Below are 12,891 nucleotides of genomic sequence, written 5' to 3' on the forward strand. Positions count from 1 at the left end.
CAGAATGGAAAACTATTACATAGTTATTTTTTAAAAATAGTTTGGTTTCACATTTCAAGGCTGATATCACTTATTCAGTTACTGTGCTCAAGGTTAATAGTCAGTCATATTTTTCAATGAAAGAAAATCATATTGTTTCAAATATTTCCATATTGTCATTTAATTTGGAGCATATTTTTTCTAAAGCTGCTAGGTCATTCCTAGAGATAATTCAGTCTGTAATTCTTGGAGGTAGAGGGCTTTATATTTTCTTAGTTTGAGTTTTTAGCTACTATTAGTGCTTTGTAGAGCCATCTTTCTATTCCATTGATTACAGTATATAATTTAGTGTGGAGGGACTATTACCTAAGAGGTCAGGAATTTGCAGAGGTATGATTCCTAGAACTTGCTTCTCAATATACTCTTATTATACATTTTCTCACCTCATTTATTTTAATCTTTCCATTTCTGATTTGCATCTGTAGCCTTTTCTTTTCTTGTCTTTTCTTTTTAAAAATGAAGCTGCTGTCATTTCTGAAAGGGCCTAATATGTGTGAATGTGGATATTTAGTTTTATTAATTTTTATTATATTAAAAAAACTGCCTATCTTAGGCTGTAAGGAGCCTGATGAACTATTAAGAACAAATCCATAATAGTAAAATAAAACAACTGTAAAACACTGGTTGATTCCACCTCACAGCCATTCAGCAAGATGACATAAAAAAAAAAATCCTTCACCTCTCAGTTCATTCCAAGAAAAGTCTAAACACCACCCTTCAGAAGCTCTATTTAAAGAAACCACTAAAGGAGAACAATTGTTTAGAACATGTCAGACAGTGGGATATTTGGTCATCAGTATCAGCTGTGGTTTTTAGTGCATATACCTAAGCATGTTGGACAGTTCCTCTAGAGCCAGATTGTGGGGCAAGAACCAGGAGCTACGCTTTCCATGTGAATGTGGACAAATTAATGTCAGTAGGACATACTCCAATTAATAAGTAAATACTCCATATTGAACTAAACAACTACTGCCCATTTTAAAAGCCACCCATCTCTTTCCTCACCTTCAACCATGTAGCAATACTTTCTTTAAAGAGCTCTGGTCAAATGATCCAATGGCCTGGTTGCCATAATTCCTGCCAAACAGTTTGAAAATTTTTATTCATGTGCTACTGTACAATGAATTTCAGTAGCACTTCATTCCAGCTAAAGCATTTTTTCTCCTCACATGTGCTTCCCTGAAATGAATATCTATAAAGAACAGTTCCTTTTGATCTCAGTGAAGAAAATCCATATTCCCTTCCTTATTTCCTTTGCATCCCTTCCTCACCTTTTCTTTTTCATACCTCCCACCATGCTGCCTCTTACACTAGGAATTCCCTTCACATTCTGGCATCCTCCGTCTCCTCATTCAAATCCTTCCTGAGAACACAATTTTTCCAGGAAGCCTATCAACCTTAATCTACCACCCAAAGTGCTTATTATTTACTTTCGTGACAATGCATCTTCCAGTCATCTAGTTTAATAGACTTGTGCCTGGTGCCCTCAGGTTCCTGCTGGCAGTGTTAGCAATGCTGTCTGTACTGCTGTGATGAGTGTTCCACTTGTCTGCTGGTAGGAGTGTTTAGAGCACCAAGAGCAGCACTGACAAGAAGACTTTCCAGCAGCAAGGAAGGCCAGATAGTCAGCACTTCAAACACCTCTGTCAAGAGGCCAAGGGGCAAGGGTGGTGCCAGAAAAGGATTGCTTTTTTAATTGTTCTGAGAAAGAATGATACAAGCATTTTTCCTGCCTTTCTCCCTTTGTGCACTGCTTTGGTGTAACATGCATTACCATGATTTTATATGGCTCAGGCAGGTATCTATGCAAACTTCTCTGCTTAGTCATGAAGGTCTGTTACTATGGAAACAACAATAATATCAAATACAACATTATGTCTAGGGATGGGCAAACCAGTTCAGGCAAAATACCATCCAGCTTCAACCCTTACTCATTAGCCAAAGTGAATCCTAATCCTTTTCATGGTCTGCAGTGATTTAATACTTTTTCCAACCCTTAAAGTCTTTTGGCCGTTCAGATCCGACCACCCTAATGTGTAGGTTGGTCATGGGAGATCTGGTGGCCTTTCTGGTGGAGCATGTTAACATTACATTAAATTAAACTACTCCTACACTTCACTGCTCTCTACTGTTGCTCCCTTTAAATTTCCTAGCACAGAAATATTTTCTAGTTAAATTGCACCCTGAGTGCACCTCATACCTTACAGGAATTCAAACCTCAAATGATGTATTGCTTCTGACATGCACGTTGCACTCCAGGGATTAAGTAAAGGGAAACCTCCAGATCAGTGGGAAATTGTAAGAGCGCAACAGTGTCATCCAGCAGAAAGTATCCTGGGTCCTGCTGTTTGGGCAGCTATTCCTGCTGGAAGAAAGAAATTGGCACAAGGCCTTCCCTGGTAGAGGAGCTGGTAAGGCACTGGCTTGTGTGTGTGCAGATGTGCACGTACAGCCTCTCTTTAGGGTATCATCACATTGTGGGATGCAATCCAGACCAGAGAGAGGTTGTATCATTGCTTGGCCCATAACCCTGGGATCCTCACAATGCTTTGCTGTTGTAGTTCCTAACCTGTGCACCCACAAACAGCCAAACAACTTGCCGGTCACACCCTGAGTGTCTGTGTATAGCTGCAGCCTGCCAGCAACACTCCAGTCACATTCTGGATTCCAGAAGCCTTCGTTACCACCTGCAGGGTAACCCCAACACACACCCAGTCCTCAATATTCCCCAAAAACATGTATTCTGCACTGTCCAGCCCTCTCTGGGGCAGTTCAGATATTAGAGATCATTTGCCCTTATAAAGGGTTAATATACAACAGTTTGCTACTTTAATTGGCGTTACCACACAATTCAGCTTAAACACAACGTTGGATTAGTTTTGATTAAAAAATACAACTTTTTTAACTACAAAGAGATAGATTTTAAGTGAGTACAATTATAAGGTATTAAAGTCAGAAATGGTTACAAGAGAAATAAAGATAAAACATTTTCTAGTAACTAAAACTTAACAAACTAGACTTTGTTCGAGGTAAAATCTTTACCACATGTTCCCAGCAACATTGCTAACCAAATTCTCAGGTCAGGATGCCCTCCCAAAGTCAAAGGGCTGGTTTCTTTGTCTTCTTATGTCAAAGAGATAGGGAGAGAAAGAAAGAGAGAATACCTGGGGTCTTTTTTGCCCCTCACTTTTATTCCAGTTACCCGTTGAAATGCATTTTCCTAAGGGTTGCCCCTAGATAAAGTTCCTTCCCACTGTGAGGATGGAGACATGGAGTCTCATGGTGAAAAAGTTTCCACGTTGTTGTTGTTTATTAAAATGTAGATTGATCTATTCCTGTCCTCCTTCTGTTGCCAAAGAATGGCCACTTGACTGGTGTTTGTGTAACCGACACAAACCCCGTACAGAGAGAGAGAGAAAGAGATTAATGAGTTTGCTCTACAGCCTTAGCAAACAGTCTTATGGCTTTTAGCTCATGTGGTAGAGGCTCATGCACTAAGCTCCAGAGGCCCTAGGTTTGATCCCGCCTGCCAACGACAAGGGTCTGTCAGCATTACAAGTGGGGGCTCATCCGGGATTTGAACTGGGAAGTCTCTGAAGCTCAGGACACGCTTCCTCAGCTATGGGAAGTATGTAGCCCACACACCTCCTAGGTGTGGTGTTCTGTCCCATCTAGTGGCACTGAGACCACTTAGAGAGAGAGAGAGAGATTAATGAGTCTACTCTACAGCCTTAGCTAACGCCCATATGGCTTTTAGCTTATGCAGTAGAGGCTCATGCACTAAGCTACAGCGGCGCAGATTTGATCCCGCCCACTGACGACTGGTGTCTGTTGGTGTTACATTTTCCAATCAACTTTGATGACACCTGGCTAGAGAAGTTAATAGTCCTTTGTCTTTGAGGAACAGGTTCACTCCCTCTCAGGACTTCTCGGGTAAATACATGTAAGTCAAAATTTCAGCTTAATTCATAACTTTACATATAATGTTGTTACACACATTTCACCATATTATTGACCACTGAGTTATTAGTTTTCAAATGATACCTCAACAAGGCATATTTTGTACAAAGATTATTACAGTAGTGTGTATGGTTTGAATATAGGAATGCTTTTGGTCACAATTATCAGATATTTTCTTTTATTATTTGGAATTTTTCTGTGCTACAGACTTTCTGAATCCTTGAATCTATAGGAAGGGGCCAAAATTAATGGAAAAAAAAGAACCTAAAACCTATCTCCTTTAAAGGCAATAGAGTCTGGATAATCAAAGTGTGAAAAATGGGAAATTTCTGCAATTAAAAATAAGCAGAATAGCAAACAATAATTTAAATGGTTCATGGCTGCTAGCATGAAACCAACCCCCAATATTACCTCTTCAAAGAATGCATTAACAAGAGGTTATGGTTACAGTTGTCATGGGGAACAGTTACAATTAAAGAGAGATCTATGCAGCTAGTTTTTTCCTCATTTCTTTAATTACCATGCATTTAAGAATTATTATAAAAGAATCTTAATTGCAGATGATTTTCAATGTGTAAAGAAGTGGGTTTTAAAAAGCTCAAAAGTGAAAAGCCGTTCAATCAAACTCTGATCCACATGTGTGAAGCAGGAAGCAGAGCTGTGCATAACTTGTCATGAAATCAGCAAGCGAGGTGAGCATTTGCAGCATCAGTGAACTTCAGGCTGACTTCCAAGTGCTATGGAGGAATTTAGACTTTATGAAAGAAACCATGCAGAACACAGCAATTGTACATTATTTCAACCCTAAACCAGGTCAAACTTTGTGGTTTTGGCCAAGCTTCCCTTCAAGTATCAGGATTCACTCAAACTCTGAACTCAAAGTGTAACTCAATGAGTATGAATCCATCTGAACAAAACAAGCAAACAAAAAATGTTGAACAGGAAACTTACGCTCCTAAGTCACTTACGTACTTTTGAAAACTTTCCACTGTCTACGCTGGGTACTAAATCATACTAAGACATTGCCTCAGTACCTGCAGAACTGCAATTTCCAATCAGTACGTCAATTTGTTGCCTGTGCCTACATTTCAGTGCATCAATTTACCAATATACAGTATTACCAGATAGTCACTTATGGATACACGCAGAAGAAAATGAGGACAAAAGACCTTGGTTTATTGACATTTCCACCACCTCAAAAACAAAGTTTTGGAATGAACTCACATTAACATGAAGGATATATCTATATCTAGACATCCATGTCTAATATGACATATCACTGGAAAGAACTAATTTGCTATTTGTGGTAAAAATTAACCAAAATCTTATTTATAAAATAAACTTATGGATGTAAAACAATATACTGTTTTTATTTCAAAAGAGCCATACATTTCTGAATTACATTTTGATTTAATAAATAATTATTTAGTTTCTGAAGACCATTATACTTTCACTTTGTGCTTATATTAATCTCTCTTACCTGTTATAGTTGCTTTGTTGATGGATGGTTGGTTACACATGGGTGACCGTCTGACAATGGGAAAAAAAAAGGCATAAATGTGTCAAGTTTGTATATTAGTGCATTCTTTAAACCATTGTTTGAAAACACTTTTATTTGAGAGATTATTTGGGGTTGGAATGTATAGAAACTGACAAAAATAGTTCATTCAGAGTACATACAGAGGTGAACAGAACTCACAAATGAACCTCATATTATTTCACAGCTTGCGAACTCCAGCTTGGGACGTTTTCAGGCATTACAACTGCACTGAAAAATTGTGCTTAAACACAGTTTACATTTACTTATATTTAAATGAAGTTGTAACACAGTTTGGGAAGGACCAGGTCCTTATCTAGCACAATTTCTCTAACCCCACATTACCTGGCCAAACAGAAGCAGGCCTGCATACCACCTAATACAACTTTACATTCATTCAACTATAAAGTTTTTGGGATGGTTGCAGTGAATCCATACCCAATCACCATTTGCAGTGACATGCAAGTAGATTCTTTGGAGCTTCCAGAATTCCAGGAGACCTGGAGTGAAATCCCATCCCTACTGAAGTCAATGATTCACACTGACGTCAATGGAGCCAGGATTTCATGACCCCTGATTTGGAAATTGAAGGGCATTGACCATTACATTAATTTAACCCTCTTAGTCTACTTGGCTACAGAGTGTAGGTAAATGTGGAAAGAAAAATAAGGAATGATAAGAATGCCACAATTAATTATGAACCTGGACGTAGAGCAGGGGTAGGCAAACTTTTTGGCCAGAGGGCCACATTGGGGTTGCAAAACTGTATTGAGGGCCGGGTAGGGAAGAGCATATTTTAACTGTTGTATTTCTACAAACCATAACTAGTACAAACTCCTCAGAGAGATCCTACAAACCTTATTAAATACTATAAAACCTTGATTCATTCCCTTAGCACCCTCCATCCTGTGCACTGAATGAGGCAGGGCTCCTATAGAAAAAATATTATGCGACCCTGCAATTAGAGACTGAAGATTATTGTGACATGTGTGCACAAAGATAAAATAAAAGTACAAAGGCGAAGGAACAGGCAACCTTAATTCCAGTATTTCCAAATTTTGAATGCTGACTATACAACCAATATATGTTCTGTTAATTTAGTTTTTTAAATCTAATCTAATATAAATTGTGTGAAAATTCCTACTGCATACAATAAGGTAGACCAGTCATATTGGTATTACTTTGATATTAAATTGGTACTAATATGAAGCTTTTAGAATACAATTTCAATAGACAGCATTCTAAAAAGAAACTGTCTAGCGTCAAATCCCTCACATTGGGACACTACAGCATAGAGGCATGTCTCCTGGCTGGGAGATGGCAGTAGCCCATCTTGGGGAAAGGTTGCACTGAATATTATATAATAAGGCCCCATGAATCAACAGTATGTAGGAGAAGGAAAATTCTGAATTCAAACTAGGCAAACAGAGCTCACTTAGCCTCTTCTGGCAAGTCCGTCTAGGAGAAGGAAAACTCTCATTTCAAATCTGAGCAATCCAACCACTGATACCTGTCCCTAGCAGGCCAGCTGGCTATGCCATGGCATACCCACGAGCTGGACAGGGTGGATTGGTCTAACAAGCCATTACATTTGAAACTCACTTATTACAGAAACAGGACAGTAAATCAAATTGATTCATAGGAATTTTACCCATGGCTAACAAATGGAAATAGATTTTGGCTAATGGCTAAACATGTATGTATTGTGAGCTGGAATGTGAGAAGTCTATTTGCTCTAGACCAGACTGAACTAGTAGCGGTGGAGTTAAATTATCAGTTTCCTTGCTGCCATGCAGGAGACAGGTACAGGAGAGTTGACAGTTGGAAAATACTTTGAATGTTCAAGTGGACAAGTGAAACAGAGATGGGGTTATTTTAGTGGTGAATAAGAAAAAGTTACTTTAGTGAACAGCTGGAAACTGGCATCTGAACAGATTGTCATAACAAGGTTTCCTGCTGCCTCCAACAACCTATGCATAGCTGTGACCTGCTGTTATGCACCAGCAAAAGAAGCAGAAGAGGAAGAGGAGGATGGATTTTATCAACAACCAGATAGCAATGTCAACGAGATTCCTGATTATGATATGAATCTAATAATGAGAGATATGGCTGCAAAGGTTGGTAGCAGACAGAGTAAGCAAATGAATAGTGTTGGACCAAACAGCATCGGTCCATGTTAGAGTCTACAGAAGTGCAGAGTGTGGCAGTGATCATGAATCACTAATAAGAAAGTTTAAGATTAAGTTAAAGTCTAGGAAAAATATAAGTACAATTGGCACCAAATTTGTTGTTGATAAGTTAAAGAATAGCTCTGCAAGGAAGGGATACAAGATGCACTTGGAGGGCATTTCAGGCTATTAATTTGTGATGATGAAGACATTTCACCACAGACTGCATGGGAAATATTCAAGAAAGTGATACAAAACACAGTGGATGAAATTATTGGAAAGCATAAGAAAATAAGGAAAAGCCAAACAAGCAATGAAACACAAACATTACAGGAAAAGTGTAAACAAGCCAAGACTGCTGGGAAAGTGGAAGAATTAAAAGCATTATGCAAAACCATTAAGATATCACAAAGAATGGACAAAGCAAAAGTTTTCAAAAGAAGAGACTCAAGGAGGCTCAACATGAGAAGACATCAAGAAAACAAAATATGAAAAAAACAATATACAAAAAACTAAGGTTGTATGGCAACACAATCAAGCCAATAATGTAAGCAATAAAAAGGCTATTGGTGGATTGACAACAAATGCCAAAAAGGTGTTGGAAGTAGTGAAGAAGCATTTTGACAAATTGCTGAACCCTACAGTTCATCTGCAAGCATTCCAGATATGCTAGATGAACAAGGCAGCTTGCAAGACAGAATACAGACCAGCACTGAACCACCATTAGAAAAAGAGAAAGAGAAATGAAGCAGTTAAAAATGGGGAAATTGCAGGAACACACAACATAAGAGCTGAGCTGCTAAAAGCCAGCAAGACAAGTGCTATCCAAGTACTAGAAAAAATATACAAGAAAGTATTGGAGCAAGAGGAGATAGCAGATGTCTGGCTAAAGGCAATACTTGAACCAACCTTGAAAAAAGGAGATCCTGGTGTTCCAAATAATTATAGAGGCATAGGCTTATTGTCAGTACAGGGAAAAATCATGACAAAACTACATCAACAGATTAAGGCCAATTTTAGAGGAAGTAGTGGTGAGAAATACAGCAGCTTCAGATCAGGCAAAAATTGCACCGATCAGATACTCATGCTCCAACAGTTGATGGAAAAAAAGCAAGAATGGGGATTAAAGATCTTTGTTGTTTTCATTGACTTCAGTCAGGCTTTTTGATTTAATTTGGAAAGAAGCATTAGAGAAAGGAGCAAAATTATATGAAGTTCCAGATAATATGATTGCAATTATAAAAGCTCTGAACAAAGAGTCATACGCTGCCATAAGAACTGGTGGAAAATTTAGCAACTGGTTCAAGTCAAAGTTTGCTGTAAGACAAGGGGACATGGAAGTATCGTTGCTTTTCATCTGTTCGTAAATTGAATATTAAGAATGTTAGATGAGTCAGAGGGTTGACATTGGATAATCTAGAGTTAAACTCCTCAAATTATGCAGGTGATGTACAACAGGCAGAGAAGTTTGAATTAATTATGATAATCTTTGCTACCTTGGAAAATTGGTGTAGTTGACTTGGACTTACAATAAGCACTAAGATGAAGTGATTGCATTTTGGAATAGGGACAATAAATGTAGAAGTGATGAAGTCATAAAACAAGTAGAATCTTATGTGTATCTAGGAAGCTTGATCAGTGCCAATGGTTCCATCAAAAATGAGATTAAAAGGAGGTGTGCCTTTGTTACAAGTGCTGCAAGAAATTGATGAAATTATTGAGCAATAAAAACATTATGTTTGGTACCAAAGTGAAAATTTATCAAACTAGTGTACTGACTATATAACTCTATGGACGGAAGCAGCTGCATTAAATGAAACGGACATCAGAGGGCCGGAGGTAGTAGAGAAAAAGGGCAGGTATAAAGTGGAATGATTTTAAGACAAATGAAGAAGTTAGAAGGAGAGTAGGATGTGAATTTAGGGTATAGGACTGGCTACAATTGAAAATATTATGATGATGGCAACACTGCAGAAGACGGATAGTGATAGGATGCCAAAGAAAATAATGCAAGCACATTGACGGTAAGTTTGACCAAGAAGCTGACTACCAACTAGATGGCTGGACGTTGTTTGCAGGGACATGACCAGACAGGGCTTAATGGAGGAACAAGCCAAGGACTGGAATGAATGCCAACACTGTTAACTGCTCCCTGTGTCTACAAAGATGCTCCAGGATGAAAGAGTGTCAAATTATTTTAGAAACTAACAATGCACTATAAACAAGTTCTATCTTGTAACTACAGTGACAAGAAACCCAAGTTCTACTCATAATTTACAACACTAACCACTATCCACAACTCCTTAATGGAATTACAGCTGTATATTACATGATTTTTTTTTTGTATGTAAAACAGGTTTCACTGGTGTTAATTGAGACTACATTTCTGTAGCAATGTTGGAAAAAAATGTTGTATGTGTTATTTCTGTTTTATAATCAGACTTCAATAGGTATGCTAAGACTCCATTATCATATATTTTCAAACAAAGGTTTCACTGTCCTGGACTCAATAGGCAGAATTTTAGAATCAGATCCTGCTAGTGAGTTGCCATGTGTGTAGTGGTTCACACACTTGGATCCAGTTGCAGGATCCCTTACACATGACTAATTTGATGCAAGTCACATATATTGCTTAGAAGTTACTCCCAAGTTTAAATAATCACATTGTAGGTAAGGTACTGCAAGATAAAATGATGGCTGTTGGCTTAGTTTTAATGTTTAACACTGTTATTTCAAAATATTAATCGAAAATTAACTGGTCATATCATTTGACATCATTTGAGGCTTTTACAAGTCGAATAGAGGGCTTTCCCCTCTATTCGACATTGGTGAGGCCTCATCTGGAGTACTGTGTCCAGTTTTGGGCCCCACACTACAAGAAGGATGTGGATAAATTGGAGAGAGTCCAGCGAAGGGCAACAAAAATGATTAGGGGTCTAGAACACATGACTTATGAGAAGAGGCTGAGGGAGCTGGGATTGTTTAGCCTGCAGAAGAGAAGAATGAGGGGGGATTTGATAGCTGCTTTCAACTACCTGAAAGGGGGTTCCGAAGAGAATGGCTCTAGACTGTTCTCAATGGTAGCAGATGACAGAACGAGGAGTAATGGTCTCAAGTTGCAGTGGGGGAGGTTTAGATTGGATATTAGGAAAAACTTTTTCACTAAGAGGGTGGTGAAACACTGGAATGCGTTACCTAGGGAGGTGGTAGAATCTCCTTCCTTAGAGGTTTTTAAGGTCAGGCTTGACAAAGCCCTGGCTGGGATGATTTAACTGGGAATTGGTCCTGCTTCAAGCAGGGGGTTGGACTAGATGACCTTCAGGGGTCCCTTCCAACCCTGAGATTCTATGATTCTATGATTCTAATAGCATGGAATGCACTCTGAAATGTAAAGACATCACCCTTAAGTTCTAACATTTAATAAGCACCACTCCAAAAAGTTCAGAGGGAAAAAGAGTCTGCACTCACTTGTTGGGTGCCCGATCTGGTAAGTTGGTTAATGCAGCAAAATTATTCCGTACAGTACGCAGGCTGGCCAGCACCTGGAACAAAGAAAGATGTTTCATTCTGAATTCTTGCATGTGATATTGATTTATTGCCACTCCGCTGTGTTAAAGGCAAAAGTAAAATGCATTACAAAATGTTTCCAGGCTTGTTTTAATGTCTGAAGACTGAACATTATTTAACAATAAATCTTTTGTAAAACAAGAACAACAGTTTATGGCTTTCCCCCCTTCGCTAAACAACTCATTATTTGTTTAAAGACAGACTCATTCGAAGAGGAGGAAAGTTTTTCACAGAATGCAATTTAACTCTCCAAAATGACCAAAAAATAATTCATGTTTTGAGAAGAATAGCCCACTAATACCTAGCACTGCATACATAAAAATGATTACATGATTTTCCATTTGCACAGCAGCAAGCTTTTACATTTTACATACAGTTTGAATAAAATGTAGTGAAAAAAGTTACCAAATTCATATGCCTTGCCTATATGAACACTAACAAATATGTGTGTAGAAAATGCATTTAGTACAATGCTAGACCTGAATATAACCAAAGGATAATGTCTAGATTATGGGCACACATGAACCAGAATGGGGCATGGAATGAATATAAGAAACAACAAAAATTAGAAGAAAAGATTTGCTGCTTTTTAAAGAAAGAAAAAAAGAGTAATCAGAAGAGAAAATACTAGATAGAACTGAGGGAAAAAAAGAGTATGAAGATATTGTAGAAAGACAGAGTGAGCTGGAAGTGGGAAGGGAAAAAAGGACTAAAGGAAAAGAGAAAAGGTGTAAAAATAAGGAAAGATACATGCTTGGCTTTATAGTGAATTTGTATTTAACTTGTATAACCCTCTGTTCTACTCTTCTGGCAGATATCCTATATATCCTGTCTGTGAAGGAGGAGAAAAAGGGGAAGGGAAGTGGTTGCTAGCTGTATTTTGAGTAACTATGCTAAAATGGCTAGATATTTATCTTGGACATATAGTTACATTATTGATTATCTCTAGGGGACAGATTCCGGCTGCTCCTGTGCAAGTGGTGAGAATGAGGGGAGGGAACATGGAGCCCTTCCCTAGTTGTGCAAGGGGCAGCCAGAATCCCACTCTTTGAACTCCTTGAGTGGAAAGCGTAGCAGATCACAGCACTGTGAAGATTGCTTGACACATCAAAAAGGCCACTGCTTCTTTCCCAAACAGTGCACTAGGTGATGTTCCGAGAACAGTGGTGGTGGGGGAGATGCATGCTGCACTCCCATGCTGCTTCCCTCTGTGCTCCCCTCAACACCTGCCAAAGCATTCTACAGCACCCTGCAGGCAGATTGCTTCTGTCATCTGCTGCAATGCACCAGATCTCCACACACACCCTTACAGCGGCTACAGGTTTAAAAGTAACAATACATTAGTTACTAGTGACAGTGAATTCTAGAGTTAAATAATTTTAATTCTCTTTTTTGCTAATTATCTAAACAGATTTATAGTTCCGGCTTTTCTGTTTGTTTTTCCTTCCAATGGGAATATTCCTGTGTATAAAAAATGATACTTGTTTGTAAGTGTTTGTAGGATCGAGGCCTACAAGGGAAAACCAATTAATAAAACTTCACCTCTCCCTTCTAAGTGAACACACCTCTGCTACACAAGGTTTAATCACTCAATACAACTGTTCTTCATTTCAAAATCAA

At 38.5% G+C, this 12,891-nt stretch overlaps 1 protein-coding gene across 10 annotated transcripts in view; it reads right to left on the reverse strand.

The window, feature by feature from the left end:
* PDE4D (phosphodiesterase 4D) overlaps nt 1-12,891 on the reverse strand; it is a 773,254-nt gene that overhangs the window by 147,553 nt on the left and 612,810 nt on the right. For all 10 annotated transcript variants that reach the window (XM_073343989.2, XM_073343991.1, XM_073343992.1 and 7 more), the window contains 2 exons: nt 11,173-11,246; nt 5,480-5,529 (listed from right to left, as the gene is read on the reverse strand). In XM_073343989.2, the coding sequence (XP_073200090.1) occupies nt 5,480-5,529; nt 11,173-11,246 (124 nt within the window). The remainder of the gene's footprint in view (nt 1-5,479; nt 5,530-11,172; nt 11,247-12,891) is intronic.

This window comes from Lepidochelys kempii, chromosome 5 (assembly GCF_965140285.1).
Source record: "Lepidochelys kempii isolate rLepKem1 chromosome 5, rLepKem1.hap1, whole genome shotgun sequence".
Classification (NCBI taxonomy): domain Eukaryota; kingdom Metazoa; phylum Chordata; order Testudines; family Cheloniidae; genus Lepidochelys; species Lepidochelys kempii.